This window comes from Perissodus microlepis, chromosome 22 (genome assembly GCF_051167445.1).
Source record: "Perissodus microlepis isolate ML-2025 ecotype Zambia chromosome 22, ASM5116744v1, whole genome shotgun sequence".
Classification (NCBI taxonomy): Eukaryota; Metazoa; Chordata; class Actinopteri; order Cichliformes; family Cichlidae; genus Perissodus; species Perissodus microlepis.
In genome coordinates this window covers 15,758,692-15,777,252 of record NC_140481.1, presented here as the reverse complement: position 1 = coordinate 15,777,252, position 18,561 = coordinate 15,758,692, and the positions used below count along the sequence as shown (strand labels likewise).

Here is an 18,561-nt window from a genome sequence, read left to right as displayed (position 1 = left end):
ACAAGGGTGTAGTTCAACTGAACAGATCTTGCATGATAAAAGCTGTGTAACTGGAACAATATGCAGTTTGTTTTCATGTGGTTGTTCCTATTGTATTCTAATGTACTGAATGAAATAAGCCCAGTTACTCCTACGCTTTAATGATTGATACATTCCCAAGATACCCCCTACTATAATTTTATGAATAGTGTAATAATTAATGATCTGTCACAGACCTGAAAACGAGGTGTGACCACAAAAAGTGCAGATGAAATGACAAACTTTATTCAGTAAATTCATATTTTAATCATTTTGATCATTAAAAGTAGCCTAGGGGGGAGAGGAAGCCAGGATCCACACCAGTCCTATAGGAAGACACCATTCTAAAAAGATGCCTCCCATGATATCACATGGGGTGGCTGTAGCTCGGGAAGGTTGGTAGTTTGATTCCTCCGGTCTTAAGTATCCTTGAATGAGATACTGAACCCCAACATTTTGTTCTCAGATGTTTCACTGGAGTATGAATGTGTGGGAATGTTAGAAAGCATAAAAGTGCTTGGTTGAAATTGTATAAAATGCTACGAGTGCTCAAGGAGAGTAGGAAAGTGCTATCTCAGAATGATGCCATTTACCATCACTGCAAAATTTAAAAAGTAGAAATGTATATAATGCTGCACATAGTGAAGGCCCAAGTTTCCCCGATTTCTCTCCTGCCCCTCCCTAGTAAAACACAAATATACTGACTAAATATAGCCTAGGCTTACTGGGTGATCAACAATACAGTCAAGTTGGACCGGTTATGGTGAGGTCAGAGCTAATCCCAGTCACGTTACAGGAACCTCTGTTCAAGTCAGCCCAAACCCCAAAGGTGCAACTAATAAGTGTTTTAATTTCCTTTTTAATATTTGCACCTATTACAGTAGGCTATCTATTGCATGGAAAATGTTATCCATCATCTCGTCCTAAATGAGAACGCCCTCATTCATGCACTCACATGAATGTTGAGTCTCTGACAGACACGACAAGGGCAGTCTACCGTGGTATATTACAACACTCCGGCTGACTTGTTACCTTCCCGTGTCTCTTTGTGGTTTTCACAATATGGGTACTCGATCAAACAGTGCACCACTCAAATTACCTTCTCGCCTCGAAAGATCGCCTTAATTATTTAGCATTTTAATTTGCTTAAACATACATTTTGTGTCAGATTTCATCTTTCGTGTCAAGAGTTTTCATATCGGTTTCATATGAGTGACAAGGGGCCTCGTATGAATGAGAACGCAGAGATAAACGATTTTGAAGCGGATCTGGGTTTGCCAGGGTCACCGTAGTGCTGAAAAAATGTCACCGCAGCTGAAGGAAAATCTTTTTTAAAATTGCATTTTATTTTAAACAATGGCCTGCAGAAGATATTGGGCTTAAAACGTTTCATAACAAATAACACAAATAACTCACCTGTGTGATGTCTCTCCCCTGTGATGACGATATATGTAAGTTAACTACTTGGATCTGGCAGACGTTTTTTGGGGGTGCGGGGTATCTATTTAAAAAGACCACTTGGAGATAGAAATAAAATGACTGCTTATCATAAACGTCATTTTTTCAGGCTTTCAAATTAAAAGCCTACAAACTATTGCAACGCTTTGTGGCATAATATGAAGCAGTGGTGCCCAACAAACTCGAAAACTGAGAAATTAGCAGAACCAATCTTTGATGATTAAAAAAATTGAAAGCGGAAGTGATTTATTTTACTTATACAAGCTAGTGTACCCCTGGCAGTCATTTTACGAATTTTTGAAGTCTTCGAACAAAAAATATAATAATAATAATAATAATAATAATATCTGTGCAGTATTTTACGTGGCAGTGTTATTCCGGGGTAGTTTGAAAGGGAACGGAGTTTTAATTTGATAACCGGAAACATAGTTGCTAATTCCGCTACTAAAAGTTGACTTGTACTTCTGCTGTTCACGTAAATGTCGTTAATCCCGGTTCCTCGATGGCACTTGATGAACCGGTTGGACACAAACTATATTCATAAAGACTTGACTGAGAACGAAAAAAAAATCTTTTTAATTATAATATTTGATTTTCTCAGTGAGTGAACTGAAAGAAACAGCACACGAGGCTTTTGATTTGACCTAGTTTTCCTTTCCTCCAGCAGTTAGGTGGCTCACTAATCCGAAGAGATACTTGTTAGCTAATCTAATCTGAGTTAGTTAATCCTTTCCCTCTTCACTCCAGCAGCAGGCAGGAAAACGGAGTTGAGGAGGAGTGACCATCGTTCTCCGTTTGACTGAGAAGACTCACCCAGTTTGGGGACTCTATACGTAGATAGAGTTACACTTTGCCTGAACTATGGAGGAGAAACTTGGAAGTAGTCAAACGGAAAGGTGACGCGGCTGTGGAGTCTAGCAAAACCAACTTGGACAGCAAAGATTGAGCACAGTGCAGCTCATCGGGGCATGAGAGCCTCCAACTTTGCGCCTTGCAAAGAAACGAAACGATGGCTGCATACGGAAGGAGGAAACGGCCCAAGTTACTTATTTTAATAGTTGGTGCCATTTTGCTGGGATATGTTACATTTTTCAAACGCAAGTCGGGGGAAGTGAGCTTGACGAACCGACGGGGAGTCACAGGAGAGGAAGAGTATGAGCTCCTTAAGAAGCCAGTCTACGAGAAGCCCCCCTTGGATTTAAACGCTCTGGGAGAACTGGGCAGAGCCGTGAAACTGAATCTGAACGAAGAGGAGAAAAGAAAAGAAGAGGAAAGTATCAAAGCGCACCAGATTAACATTTATGTCAGTGATAAAATATCACTGCACCGCAGGCTGCCAGAGAGATGGAACCCACTGTAAGTAACCTGTTGTCTATTGTTAGCAATGTTAAAGCCCAGATCTAAAGTTTAAGAGAAGCCTTTGCAGTTTGGATGTCCCAGCAACACTATTACACGGCTCAGTAAATACCTCAGAGGACGTGTAACTCGTAAACTGAGTCATCTGCTGTTAAGATGGAATAATAAATGCTCTGTGTTTACTTCTATTGGTCATCAAATCTTAAAAGTACGAAGGTTAACCACGATCCAGCTTTACATGCATATTTACACAGCCAGCTCTCATTGTGCCGTGTCATTCCAGCCACCCAGCCTCACCTCCAATTTTTTTAGTCTGCATTCTAACAACCAAGTCTCCTCTCTCTCCAGCTGCAAAGAGCTGAAGTATGACTACAGGTCCTTGCCCACGACCTCTGTGGTGATTGCTTTCTACAACGAGGCCTGGTCCACCCTGCTGAGGACTGTCCACAGTGTGCTGGAGACGTCTCCTGACATCCTGCTGAAAGAGGTGGTGCTGGTGGATGACTACAGTGACAAAGGTAGAGGCACAGACAGACTGATGGACAGGCAGTGGGCAAGAATGGTGGCAGGCTGACAGTCAGGAGCTGTTACAGGTGCACACAGACAGGTAGCAGTTAGATGGGTGGAGGAGGATATACTGACATGTTATCAGTTAGGCAAGTCAAACAGAGATACTGGAAAATATGCTCATCGAATTATAAAAAAAATACTGGATGCAAATTTTTGTGCTTTGATTTTTAGTTTAATCCACAACTCTATAGCCTCAGTCATCATAATGTAAGTAGTTCAACTTGGAGGCGGAGTCTGTCTACACATAAAGCATTGCTCCAACCACCAATAAAACTTTCGCTGGAAAAAAGCTGGTGGAAGTCCTTAATCAAACCTGTTCAACAGGCTTCAGCTTAAAAAAATACATCTGTAAACCAAAGAAAACAAAAACAAACTAAACCCTTTCATTGCGTTCATGTGCTGTATTAAACTCACATTGTATTTGAAGAAAACATTTTGTCTAATGCAAAAATAAATGAAAAGGTATACATGCAAAAACCTTCAATCTGTGTTGGTCTTTACTCTGTCTTTCCAAGAAGACAGAGTAAAGACTGATTTCTGCCTTAGTTTAGCTTAGGTGACATGTAAACCTTTTTATTTATTTACATTTCGATATTTGTGATTATTTATTTTTGCACTAATAAATATGTTTTCTTTAACAAATATGACTTAAATATGCCGCATAAACACGATGAAAGTGTTTAAGTGTTTTGACAGATGTTGTATCCAATTAAATTATTAAAAATATTGGTTTCCATTTGTAATAATATCAATGAGCAAATAAGTAGTAATAATTATTATTGCTCATTAGTAAGACAAAAAGTGTTTCTCATCAATCAGTGGGTTAATCAGCAGAATACTTGATTACTAAAACAATCAGTAGTTTTAGCTATAAACTAAGATATAGATAAAGTGAAATCTCTTGCATCAGTGTTATATTTTTTACATCCTCTATGAGTATATTCAAATAAACCTATAATAAAGTAAAGTAAATAATATACTATATGCAGTGTTTATTCCTGTTGGGGTTTTTGTTTTGTAAGAGTTGAGAAACTTTTAATGCTTCTAAAGTGTTTTCAATCATGAATGTATAAATGAAGCAATGCCTACCTCTCCCTCAACACTAACATCTGCTCGTGATTATATTTATTTACTAAGTGTTGAGCTTGAGTAAATTAAACAATGGTGTAACTTTCGCCTTTTGCATTAATGCGTATTTGGCTGAGAGCATAAAAGGAAGTAATTCTATCCTAAAAAGACTGGTGGGTGTGTCTTGTTTACCTGCTTCAAAGAAAGCTCACCATTTTCCAGTGAATATGGCAAATGTGTATCAAACAGTTTAACACTCTTTCCTCTAGAGGTGGGAATTTGAAGCCTCTTCCAAATGCATTGGAAATGTGTGCCAGATAGCTTATCACCTTCTTTTATCAATGCTGACTTGTTTTTCTAACAGTCTCACATTGCGCTGTGACGCTTCTGACACCTGAGCCACATGCCAGCATTGTCCCCTCTCAGATTTTACAATGTGATTGGACTCAGAGATAACAAAACGACTGTCTGTCTGTGCTTGCTTTTTATCCCCTCACATGGAATACTGATCAAGAAACACTAAAAAATTTGACCTACAGGAAGAAACTTCCAGCTGTAGCTGATAGATTTTTCTCTAGTTTTGTATTTGTTGTGATTTTGAGAAACAACTCTTGATACAAACACATCTGTTTAATTTCTGAAAGCTCATCTCAAGGAGCCACTGGACAAGTACGTCTCAGGTTTGAATAAGGTGCGTCTGATCCGGGCCACAAAGAGGGAGGGGCTGGTGCGGGCCCGGTTGCTCGGGGCATCCATCACCACAGGCGAGGTTCTGACCTTCCTGGATTGTCATTGCGAGTGTCACGACGGCTGGTTAGAGCCCGTGCTCCACAGGTGAGAGAGCGCCCGCCAGGGAAAAAAAGAAATGCCTTCTCTCCTTGATTATTTTGTCAAAGTGCGGCCTTTAGAAAGGCTGTCTTTAGTCCAGCTGTCACAGAGTGGGAAGCTCTGAATCTCTATCAGCCAGCTGCAGGAGCACTGTTATGTAGCTGTGTCTGACTCACTGTCTCGGTGCTCCAGCCTTTCAAACAAGGGCAGCACCAACATTTGTATGGAGACTTTTATAGATAAACAAATTGCTTGCTTCGTAACACTGCTCCCTCCTAACATTCGCCTTTTTCTCCTTTCCTTTTTTCTCACCAAGGATCAAAGAGGAGCCGGAGGCCGTGGTGTGCCCCGTCATCGACGTGATAGACTGGAACACCTTCCAGTATTTAGGCCATGCTGGGGAACCTCAAATCGGAGGGTTTGATTGGCGGTTGGTCTTTACCTGGCACGCCATCCCCGACTACGAACAGAAACGCCGACGTTCACCCGTAGATGTCATCAGGTGTGTTTTAAGGACTCTTTATTACCCAAGAATAGAAAAAAATCCCATATGAATATTTGGGAACGTAACTTTGAGTGTGGCAGCTACATTATTACAGAAACTACGCTGCTGACATATTGAGATAATTACATCTGTCTCATATAAGATGGAGCTCGTTATCCTGTAATATAATTTTTATTTTTTGGTGTCTTGAGGTCTCCTACTATGGCAGGTGGTCTGTTTGCTGTGAGGAAGGACTTCTTCCATTATTTGGGAACATATGACACAGGAATGGAGGTGTGGGGAGGAGAGAACCTGGAATTCTCTTTCAGGGTAAGAGCTGTGTGTTTTCATGGACATATACAGTATTATTTATGTAATGATAACATAGGTAAAGCACATGTTATGTCCAAATTGATATTAAGTTTGCACTCTTTTTGGGATTGTGGCCCAATTCACAGTGCAAGCCACTAAAAAGGCAGGAGTGTCTGCTTTAGATTTGTTGAACCATATGACAGCTGCTCAATTTATGTGGAATCTGCAATGAAAATAAAACTAAACATGGAGTGAAAGCAGGCCAAAGAGCTTAATACTTTAATTGCAGCAAAGAATTTGAACATCCCTTCCCTACAATAACTGTAATTTCCCAAAGGGAAGAAACCAAAAATATTTTCCAACAACAGGCTGGCTTTTCTGTTCCCAAGCTCTTCCGCAACAAGACTGTGCTTTGTTTCCTGATTGAATCATGGCTGAGAGGCTAACCAAATCCTCGTGGTGGTGTTATTGATGTGTCTTAGATTTGGCAGTGTGGGGGCAGCCTGGAGGTCCACCCGTGCTCCCACGTGGGTCACGTCTTCCCGAAAAAGGCACCTTACTCACGGAGCAAAGCGTTGGCAAACAGCGTGAGAGCAGCTGAGGTCTGGCTGGATGAATACAAGGAGATCTACTATCATCGTAATCCCCACGCACGCCTGGTGAGTGTGTGCAGATGATGTGAATGTGAAGGCAGAATATTTCTTTCTTTATTTTTTTAAATAGCTGCATTCACCACAGTACTGTCTCATTAACCCCTTAATTTCACCAGTGAACTCACTCTCGGTGTGCGAAACAATATCAAAAATACTCTGCCTTCTCCCAAAACGCGCTTGCACACACGCACACTGTAAAAGCTCGCCTGATTAAGTGACACGGGGGATATATGAGCAGCAGACACCCAAGGTGACAGGGGTCAGGGCATTCCGGTGTGCGATTACCACCTTTCTGTGCTACTTGGTGCCAGCGGGTGTCACCCACCTGTCCTTGACACGGTGAGAGCAGTGCCGACCCATGGGGGTGCCCTGATTTTGTGTGTGTGTGCGTGAGTGATAGTGTAGTTAACAGGAAATGCTCTCTAAGCACAGATCAGGTAGCACTTATCTCCATGAGATAAGGTAGCCTTGCCAAAAAAAAAAAAAAATGCATCATACCCTCCAAACAAACACTGTTTTTGCTCATCCTGTTTGATTTACAGCTGAACATGTGTTTATACACAATAACAATACTAGATAAGGTTTATATCTATAAACGAACATATCTTACAAGGAAGTTACAATTTCACAATTTTGCTCGGCACAAAGTTATACTTGTCTCCTGGATGAATGTACTGTGCCTGTTTATATTCTGTAGTCTGTCTTTGCCCATTAATGTCATAGCTTACCCAGGGGTATGTGTATGACTGCTTAGATTTTAAAATATTAATACAATTTTATTAATATATCAATATATAAATCAATAATTTAACATATAAATATTAATATGATATTTCTATTCTATTTAAATCTGAAAAAGCCTGCAGCAACCTGCGTAATTTTAACGTCATATCAGATGAAGTTAACAGTTCATCTGCATATTTAATTTTAGCTTCTGTAGCTTAACTGTAGACTTTTGCTAACTAAAACAAGCAGGAGTGTATGGGAGCAGCTACAAAGTTCTCTTCTCACACTGGAGCTTGTTGAATGTTTTTAAAGGAATTCCTGCATCTTTTTCCCAGTAAAGGTTTTTCTGGTGATTACAGAAATTAGCTCGAATTGCTCGAATCATTGCAGCCCTGCTTTGTAGATTTTGAACAAAATAACCTTAGACTAACAAATTCATGGTTGCTTTTTTTTTTTTTTAAACGTGCCTTTCCCCTGACATTCTGACAGCCTGTGACACTTTCACTCCGACACTCCCAGACAAAGCAAGAAATCTCCAAATCAAACCAAAAAAAGAAAAAACAGTCAGTAGGCAGTGAGATCTGGAAGTCTTTTAGGATTTGTAGAAGGGCCGGTCCGTGTGGCTGTCAACATGGGTTACGTGCCAGTCCATGTGAGCTATTTTTATAGCTTGTTAATTAGTAACAAGGCACCGTAAAACCTAAATAATCTACAAATGAAATGGTGCAGGGTGAAGGAATGACTGAGAACTGTACTCAACTGAAGGGGCACTCTTTATTAATACTGGATGATTGAGGGGAAAATCCAGGTACTGCAATCGTAATTAAGATATGAATTGATGTCGTTCAATTTTGGTTTAAGTTATGAGCTTGCTAGAGATCAGTTGCAAACAACGACAGGTCTAGAGACGCATATTTTTCACAAAAAAGAGCAAATATATCCTAAATATAACTAAAAAATATAAATATGAGAAATTGCAGCAAAACAGTTGTTGCAGCAAAAGCCAGAAAGGACAGCTGGCAAAAAAAAAGGAAAATGCAGACTGAAAGTTAATAGGCTTATTAATCACTGCCTCATTAATAAGGCATGGATATGCTGACTGTAATTATAGTTGTGTATTCTGCAAACTAAATGTGTTGCTTAGATGTATTTTAATAACATGTACAACAAATTTAGCCTTAATCTTTCAGCTTCAACTCTCCTATGAGGTCAGCAAGTAATCTACCAGGATTTAACACTGTCTGTTTTAGGATTTACTGTATTTTTCTATATAGAGGCCTAGCAAACAATGGATTGTCTTTGAAATTGCTTCGTCCTAACAGGATAGAAAAGACTTAAGGAATTAAGTTCCCGACACTGAACATTTGTAATCTTCATTGATGTTCGCAGAGAAATCCAGAGGGCCATCTTCCTATAGATGCACCAAGCTTCACAGGATCTTCTAGGAAAGCTGATGCTATTTTTTTTAAAGAGAGTATACTGGTTACTAGGCAGTGAGCTCTGGAAGTCATACCTTAGGCTACAAAGTTGCTGTAGGAGTTGCCTGTAAAAGTTGGCTAACTTGCTTTGTAGTACAGCCCTCTGGAATCATTAGCTCTTGTTTTCCACCGCTGTTTCACTAATTGGCACCTCTGTGCTCTCGGTTCCTAGTTGCTCCCTTAGGTCGTTTCCTGTGACCGTTTATTCATCCATATAGGTTGGACTGTCACTGGGCTGGTTGTCCTTACCTTTGCATTTTATCAGGACCTTTACCGATCCTTAATTTAAGTCTTATTATCCTGGTAAGTGTCCTGGACTAGTCCTCATTGTTCTGATAGTCCATGCTGGTCCTAGCCATTGACAAAGCACTGCGTCCTTTGGGAATCTTTCTTCTCACTAAATAGACTGATGAATAGCCAATTAGAGCTGTGTTTGTGCAGGCCACCATCATCCATCATCCTGCAGTGCTGCTGAATCTTTCTTGCAGCAGAGAAGGTGTGGTGAGCATATGCTCACTGGCACATTAAAGTGGAGACGGTGTTCTTTCTCATGATCTAATTAACTAGTCTTTATCAGCGTGATGTGTACATGTGTAACTTTGTATGCATAAAAGTGTTTACACAGGCACGAACTGTTTGCGCGCACACACGGAGACTCTTGTAAAATTGACACATGTATCCTGTTTGACTGTTGGAAGTTCTGTTTGTTTGAGGGGGAGCTATTGTTTGGAGTGAACTGCATTTTGTATAGAGTAATGGACCATAGATGGTGCTATTGTATTCCATTTCAGGCCACTGGTATATTATGAATACTTCATCGGACACAACAGCTGTCTGATGGTGGCTGCATCGACAGCGCTCTCACTTAAAATTTTCATTTGAATATGAGATATCACTGGTAATTCATTTTTATTTTTTTTATAAATGCAGAGCAATTCTGTGCTTCTTAATTTTTTTTTTAGCATGCCAAGGCAGAAAAGTGAAAATAAAATAATCATGTTGAACTGTCGTTTGCCATGTTTGTCTCCAGGAGGCCTTTGGAGATGTAACGGAGCGGAAGATGCTCCGAGAGAAGCTGGGCTGCAAGAGCTTCAAGTGGTACTTGGATAACATTTATCCCGATATTCACGTCCCACATGATCGGCCAGGCATGTTTGGAATGGTGAGAACAAAGTAAGACCTTATGAGCTTCTGCAAGCCAGGTTGTACCACTACCTAATTATATTTTGTTGCTGCCTTTTGCTAGCTTAAGAACCGGGGCAAGACCAACTACTGTTTCGACTACAACCCTACAGATGAGAATGCGGTGGTGGGCCAAAGGGTCATCCTCTATCTGTGTCATGGAATGGGCCAGAACCAAGTAAGTAATGCCAGTGATACAGATAAAGCACCTGCCATCTTCCTTTGCTGAACAGCTCACTAAACTTAAAACAGGTTCACAAGCTAGTTTGCTGATTAGCTACTTGGTTACAGCCCATTTTCAATCATGTGAAACCCAGCTTTCAGTTAGATTTTAATTGAATGTTGGTTTTTGAACACAACACACTGTTTGCCCTTTTATATGTGAGCTTCGGCGATCATTTGTTTACTCTTGTTCAGTTAATCCTGGCACTCTTGAAGACTGCCATTAATCAATCTAATATGAATGTCCTCTGAGCTATTTGAAAAGAGAAAAATAATGTTTGGAGAAACACAATTCGGACATTTATTTTTCCAAACATTCCAAACAAACAAATATTGTCTCCATCGTCTTCAGTTGGCACAATTATAATGATTGAGAGGACACTCATGGCTTTAAAAACGGACCTAACAATCGTGTTTGTCAGTCTTTTGCCCTTTAACAGCTTCGCTATACATCTCTGATTTATTGACCTAATAAATGCCTTCTGGACCCTTTAGATCAGAGTGTGGAGCCCAGCTGATTTCTCTCAGATCAAGGCTTGTAATAAAGGCTGATTAGACTTTTGTGAAAAGAGCCTTCGTACTATCTGTGTATAAAGATTTTTGTTTTTAAAATCTTTTGGAAATGTGTGATATGTTTTTGATTTAGAGTGTTTTATTTTATTGCCTCCACTGTGCTCAGGTTCTTTGGCCATGTTCTTAGTTTATTGGCCCATGTCTGGTTTTATTTAGTTTTGTAAAGCACTTTATAACATTAAGTGATCATTGTCACACCTTTGGGAGGCATTACTGACTAGTTAAAGTTAATCAGATTGCTTCATGACCACTGTAGTTTATGGGTTTGTCTGCTTGTAGAGCGACTCTTCTGGGTTCCTGACTATTATCTACAACTTTTGCATCCAGTGGCATTAATGTGTACCAGCACATTTGATAGCAATAATTACAAACTGCTTTTGATGTCCGTGGCAGATCCATTTATCTCCTTCCCTGTCTTCTCCTTCTGTTCTTCACTACTCCCTGTTTTACATTTATCGTAGACAAAGGTAATCATGGATATAAATAGCATCTCAATTTCTTTCAGATTAAACATATAGTCATCCTATTTCCTCTCGGACTACAAGAATCGTGTTGTGTACTCTTACAGACCTGGGAATAATGAATATCATCTGTTATTCCAGGCTGCAAAATTATGTGATGGCTTTGTTGATACAAAGGGAATTCACATTTCCCAGTGCCTTTTCCTTTGTGATATTCAGTAATCCAGGAAGCACTGTGAAATTTAGCATTGTTATTCCAGAACATCTCTGTGGACACAAACTGATGTTATTATTGTAGAAAGTGGGGATAGCTGCCTTATGAGACTACTGGGCATGCTACAGAGACGAAACACACGCTTAAGCCATCTCTCTGTCCTAAATATAGATCCCTAACAGTGCCATTCTTCTGTTTTAACTGAAACTGTTGCATTTTTGTCAGCTAAAAAAATGAGTGGTGAATGTTAAGACGTATAAACTCGTGTTCGCTGTATTAGGAACACCATGCTAATGCTTCATTGGTTTGCCTTTTGCTCTCAGAGCTGCTTTAATCTTTTGTGGCATAGATTCAACAAGGTGCTGGAAATATTCCTTGGAGATTTTGCTCCATATTGACATGACAGCATCAGACAGTTACTGCAGATTTGTCAACGGAACACGATGTGAATCTCACATTCCAGCACATCCTAAAATGTGCTCTATTAGATTGAGATCTGGTGACTGTGGAGGCCATTTGAGTACAGTGAACTCACTGTCATGTTCAAGGAGCAAGCTAGAAATGATTTGAATTTCAACATGTCACATTATTCTGCTGAAAGCAGGCTTCAGGAAGATGGTCAGAAACGATACTCGTGTAGGCTGTGATGGTACCAAAGTGTGCCAAAAAAGTATTTCCTCCTATTAATATGCCACCAACAACAGCCTAAATTGTTTATTCAAGGCAGGGTGGATCCATGCTTTTATATTTCTGTTTCTCTGACGTTCCGTTATCTTATTTTGGCGAGCCTCTCCGAATTGTAGCCTTGGTCTCCTGTTCTTAGCTGACAGGAGCTGCACCCAGTGTGGTTTTCTGCTGCTGTAGCTCGTCTGCTTGTAGGTTTGAAGTGTTCTGCATTCAGAGATGCTCTTCTGTATTATACCTTTGTTGTAATGACTTACGGCTGCTTTCCTTCAGCTTCAAGCAGCCTCTGCTATCAACAATGCATTTTCATCCAGAGATTTAGTGCTCACTGGATAATTTCTATTTTTTATATCATTCTCTGTAAACCCTAGAGAGAGCTGCGTGGGGAAAATCCCAGTAGATCAGCAGTTTCTGAAATAATCAGACAAGCCTCTCTGACATCAACAACAATGCCCCGTTCAAATTCGCTAAAATCGCGTTTCTTTCCCAATTTTGATGCTCGGATTGAACTTCAGCAGATCATATTGACCTCGATTAACCTATGTGTCTCGATTGGCTGTTTAGATATGTGCATTAACAAGTAGTTTAACATGTGTATCTAATAAAGTGACCCAGTGACCCCAGTTGTTTTGTCTCATCCTACAGTTCTTTGAATACTCTGTGAATGGTGAGATCTGTTACAACACAAGGGAACCTGCTGGATGCATCGCGGGTGACAGCATCAGTACCTACTTGAATGTCCAGCTGTGCAGAAAACGAGGGCAGCCTATACCTTCAGACCAGAAATTTGTCTTCAAAAAGGTAAGATGTAAAGTATTTTAGTCTAGTGAGTTTCTGTGTTTATCCCTATCTAAGTCCAAATTTTAACTAATAGTGTTAAAACGGAAATTAATGTGGTGGCCCTGAAATTGCAGCATGTCATTAATTTTTGAGTTGCTGTCTGGAAGAGAAGATGTGGAATATAAAATCTAAAATATAGTTGTTTGTTGAATTTTCTGTTACATCTTGTTGATTTCATTGATTTGTAGTTATTTTCCTTTTTGAACCGCCAGTAATGTTTTAAAAGATGAGCACCCAACACTGAATTAAATTATTGACTCTATAGTTTCTCACTCTTACAGTGACCTTTTAACCAGCTACTTAGTTTCTCTTGTTCCATCAACTATATCTATTATCCCTTCAGAGAGAAAGTCCCCTAGGCTTTTAACAATACATGTCATTTTGTCTGTTCTTAAAACGCACTGAATTCAAATTTATGTTTATGTTTGTTTCTGATGGTAACTATATATATATATATATTGTGTGTTAGTAGCAAGCTGAGGATTCAAAACACAATACTGGAAGTTAGTGTGATTTGAATGTCGGGACATGACACAATCTAAATGTAAATGGATCCTAAAAACATTGAATGAATGTAAAACGGGGTATGTGGGGCTATGTCTTTGAGGAGGGGGGAATTGGACAGTAGAAGGAGGGAAAATGAAAAGTGAAGCAAAAAATAAAAGTACAGATCAATCTGGGCAGGTCCTCTGTGTTCTGTACGCTCTGATGCTCCTAAAACTCTGATGTATAAAGAATAATGAAAGTAATTTGCAGATCTGCTCTTTGTTCTTTAGACATGTATTGCTAATAGCCATTTTGAAAATACTTTGCCAATTTTTCAGGATGGGAGTTTGTACCACGTCCACAGCCAGAAGTGTGTTGAGGCAATAGACAATACAGACAACGGGACACCAGCACCCTCACTCCAACCCTGCTCTGATAGCCTCCACCAGAAGTGGTTCTTTGAAGAGAAAATGTAATACTCCAACCCTAGGATATGTTTTTCTTAACCTTAACGGACGTCAAATGAGGTTGTGCTTCCTTTCAAACTTAAACCTCCTATAAATTCTTGCTCACTGGGTGAAATCTATCTGTATTTACTTTCTACAGTACTTACTGGATATACACTTGTTGGGAAAACCAAGCCTATAGGACTATGCATTATTTTTCTCATTAAAGAGATGTTTGGAAACTAGTGCTGCTTTGCACATGGGATTACTATAATATTTTTGGGGGGCTGTTTTTCATTTACCTACTCCACGCCTGTTGCAGTCTTTTAGTTTGCATGCAAAGCTTTACCCAGAAAGAGGGAAAGGCACAAAGAAAGCTGTGCATCCATATAGAAAGAAAACAGCGGCTTCATAAATCTGTCAGCAAACTCTGACCGTCTTACGAGCTAGCATCTGGAATTGCAGTGATGTTCAGAGGCATGTCGTGAGGCGTTATTTTATATTCTTGTCTTATCCTCTAGAGGGGGCTAAATCTCCTTTCTGTACATTCCCTTCTTGTATTGGGCTCTCTTTCTGAGTAGGAAGTGGAACAATTTTTCAGGTATTTAGTTGAGAGCCTTTTCAGGACATTTAAAGTGCTTGTCACTCCTTGCTACGTACCAGGGACTTAATAAAAAAAAAAGGCATTGTGCAAGTACCTAGTACCTCTTCAACGTAATCACCAACTACTGATAACAGGAGAATCTCCATATGTATTCTGTTCTTGTGTGCTTTGTAGGAATATGAATCAGAGGTAAAAATGGCTTGGACCGTTTTGCTAGCTTTTAAAATAATTTTTTTTCCCAGCATAATTCTGTTTTGTGCTCTTTAATGAAATGCAGCTTGAAAAGACTAAATCATAGCCATAATTTAAGGATTCACTTCATGTGGTGTCAAGTATGTTTTAAAATGATTTATTTTAGACATGAGTTTAATTATTGTGTAATTTTGAGGCAATTCATATGCACAGACGTGGAAGCGTTCTCCCTTACGAATCGCTCTGTGGGGTTGCCCTGATCTCGTTCTGTGTCCATCTGTTAGGATCAGAAAACTATAGATCCCTCTGAAGCGCTGCTGTGGTCACTAGTGTGGCTGCCCTGCAGGCTCTGCAGGGAGTCCAAGGGGAACACAGTGGAGGAGCAGACGGTTGTCGGTGTCTTCAGGCTGCTGGGATGCCAGATGGTTTCCTGATTGATTCTCTGGTCCTCTTCAAAATCTTTATCACCTCTTCTTTCTATGTGTGTCAAAGGTGTTCAGTGGAGGGCTTATCTTTTGGACTCGCGCCAGCCAAATCCTCCTCAGATGAATACTTGTATACTTGTGTGCTTTGGGTTTGATTTATGAACGTAAGACATAAAGAGCAGAGTTTGTGACAGCAGAAGCAGATAAAGGAGGAGATTGAATGAAGCAATTTGCGACCTTTTTCTCACCATTAACCTTCCCAGGCTGTTTGCCCATCAGTCTGAAAGGAGTTCTGTTATAAACTGATGTTAGGGGACTTTTGTGCTGAAATGGATTTTTGTTATTGATTGAGAATATATGCTCATAAAATGAAAGAGTAGGAAAAGAAAAAGACATTTATACAGTGTCATTGCTGTGACTTGAGCAGTCAAGATCCCTTCTGTTGCCAAATTGAATGAATGTAAGGCCTCAGTCACACAGGCATAAAGACCTGTTGGCGACCATCTGGCAACAACCGGTCACAAGGGAAAAATGTGTATTCCTCGACAGGTTGCAGATGGTTGCTGGAGGATGCTAGCAGTGGCTGTGAAATTGATTGCTAAAACTCCATGGAAACAGGCCCAAGAGACCGGTCAGTGAGTGAAAACCACCTTGAGTTTGCTTCGGTTGCAGGCAGTTTGTCGCTAGTTGGTTGGTAAATGTAATCTTGGCTAGAAATACTCACACACTATTTGTCAAGTGGTTGTGAAATTGTGACCAGTGTAATGCAAACAAGACATGGAGAACGTTTACCTTTAAAGCACCTTTCAAAAATGTTAGTTGCAGTGGTAAGGCACAACTTTTTCTTTGAAGGCAAATGTTCTTTTTCTCTGGTTTGCATCACATTCTTTCAAGTTTCACAGTGTGTTCGCAGACAAGTCGGTGTATTTTATGAAAACTGACCAAAACAATTGCAAGAATGTTTTTGGTGCACCACCCTTTTTGAAAATAATCTGACCTAGCGACAGTCAGCAACTCCTAGAAACCTTTTGCCAACTAGTTGGGGAGTACACATTTTGTCTTAGCAACCAGAGGTTGCCAGTGGTTCACTGACCAGCCCCTTAGGCCTGTGTGATTCAGGCCTAAAATGATAAGATGCTACAAGAGTCTGCAGCTCTGAACGTGCATTAACAGTTTCATTGCACTGTGCAGCTTTTAACTTGTACCATCGCACATTTATTGCATATCAAGTCAGAAAAAAACAGTAGATTTAAAACAAATAATGGGTTTAAGTTTACAGTAGTCCATAAAAGTTTTTTAAGAGTATGCATAGTACATTATTGTGTGGACAGTGCTAAGTGATACGTGAAGTGTACCAAATGATCAGTAGGAAACTTCACAAAAGGAGGAAATTTGACTCAGGACTGTATATGTTGTAAGGCTAAAACAGTGATAGTGGGTTGACCTGCTCTCCATAGAAGAGCACTCTATGCCTTTGTAAGTTTGAAGCATCTTGCATGGAATTCATAGTCCACGGCAATCTTAGGCTCTTCTTTGCCTAGCTTTCCACGGCTTTAGTGTCGATCATGCATGATCGGCGAAATAGCCCGTTTGATGCATTGCTAATGCTTTATGTGTTAAACACTTAAGAAGTGGCAGCTCTTCAATTTTCCATCAGTTTACATCTTTGGCCTAAGTGGAGGGTAAATATTCTCTCGGTATTAAAAAAGGGTTATTTATTGTCCCCTGTAGCCATCTGTTATTCCAACCATGCCCTATGTAGTAAAACATTTTTACTGTGATGTTATATTTTTGTATGCTAATTTGTTACGGTGCAAGCTGCAGCAATAACATTGATATTTTGACAGTTTAGAGTTATATCTCTGCGGCAGGACATATAGAGTTTTATATCAACCAAATGCATGTCATTAATACAGATTTTCCTGGGATCTGTTATAGCACTTGAACCTGTAAAGTGGATGATTGCATTGTGACCATGCAGCGCTATTGTACGATATCATGCAAAAAATACTGTCTTTTGGCCTTCCGTTTACTAATGTGGTAAATATGCACTAATAATAATGCAAGAATTCAAAGACCATGTCTGCTGTAATAATGCCGTCAGTAACTCCAGTGGCCTTATATTGTAATTAAATAATTGACGAATGTAATGAATGAATTGTTTTTTTTTTCTTTTAATAATTAGTAGATCTAATAAATGGACTACATTTGATGTCATTGTGCTGGCTTTTTTTTTTAAATTTTTTATTTTTTTTTTATAAATTGTTGTGATTTATCATTTCCTAACATGTCTTTTTTGTCTTTTGAAATGTGTATTAACATTGGAAACACTTCAACAAAACATACAAAAAATATTTTCACCATCTCCCATTGTCTTATCAATTAAGCTGTGACTCATCCACATCCACTATGATTAAAACAGGCTATCATCCACACGAAACTGCTGGAGACGCAAATCAAGATGCTCAGAGGATAATGAGAGAAGAAAAGGGAAGATATGGGGGGGGGGTAAGTTTTTCCAACCATATCTGATTGGAATGATCACCAGCTGCTGAGCGAGATGGTAAAATGTTGCACCCGTGCCAAGTCACTGTTGCCTTTGATGTTGACACTCTGCCCTGCAGTCTCTCTCAATTAGTCATTGATGGTGCGTGGCTTTTTAGGATTACAGGGTGTGTCTTTGTGTCACTACTTGCAACTTTTTTTCCCCTTTTTAGGAAGCTTTTATATTCAATTAGACATGCTAACAATACACAACTTGTTGCTCTTTCACCGAAACAGAAAATGTAGTTCTATGCCAGTGTTTGGGGGAAAAAACGGCACGAGACGAGCTTGTTTCTCTCGTGCATGCTCTGATGGAAAAATTGCCAAAACTTCATATTCTGAAAATGCTGGCATGCCAGCAATCAGCTGCTTCCTGGGAAGAGCTACAGAAGTCTTTGATGCTGCTGTCTCTTGCATTGTCTTGTCCTAATCTTTTGTGTACCTCTCTTTGAAATAAGTGGTACAAAATAGCCCTTTTGTTGAATTTCTGAAAAATTTAAAATGCGCCCGCAGTAGCACTGTATGTTGTCGCAGTCTGTTCACTCAGTGTAGAGCTAATTTTTGATCCAGTGTGGCATACATGCAGCACTACACTCTCTCACACCCCATATGTGTCTTTAATGATAATACAAAACAAGGCTCCCTGCGGTGCAAGTCTTTGGAGATGCTCAGGCTTCAGTTGTCAGGGATGCAAAAGAAACTATAGGAGGAGGAACACACACACACACACACTCTCA

The 18,561-nt window shown here is 39.7% G+C and overlaps 1 protein-coding gene across 1 annotated transcript; it reads left to right on the top strand.

Annotated features, from left to right (window-relative positions):
• The first annotated feature begins 1,932 nt into the window (after window positions 1-1,932).
• Window positions 1,933-17,492, top strand: galnt12 (UDP-N-acetyl-alpha-D-galactosamine:polypeptide N-acetylgalactosaminyltransferase 12). Its single transcript, XM_084919661.1, has 10 exons — window positions 1,933-2,832; window positions 3,181-3,350; window positions 5,115-5,304; window positions 5,615-5,800; window positions 5,995-6,112; window positions 6,577-6,753; window positions 9,982-10,113; window positions 10,198-10,311; window positions 12,933-13,088; window positions 13,952-17,492. The coding sequence occupies exons 1-10, from the start codon at window positions 2,486-2,488 to the stop codon at window positions 14,087-14,089; spliced, it is 1,728 nt and encodes a 575-aa protein (XP_084775787.1). The 5' UTR covers window positions 1,933-2,485; the 3' UTR covers window positions 14,090-17,492.
• Window positions 17,493-18,561: the final 1,069 nt, after the last annotated feature.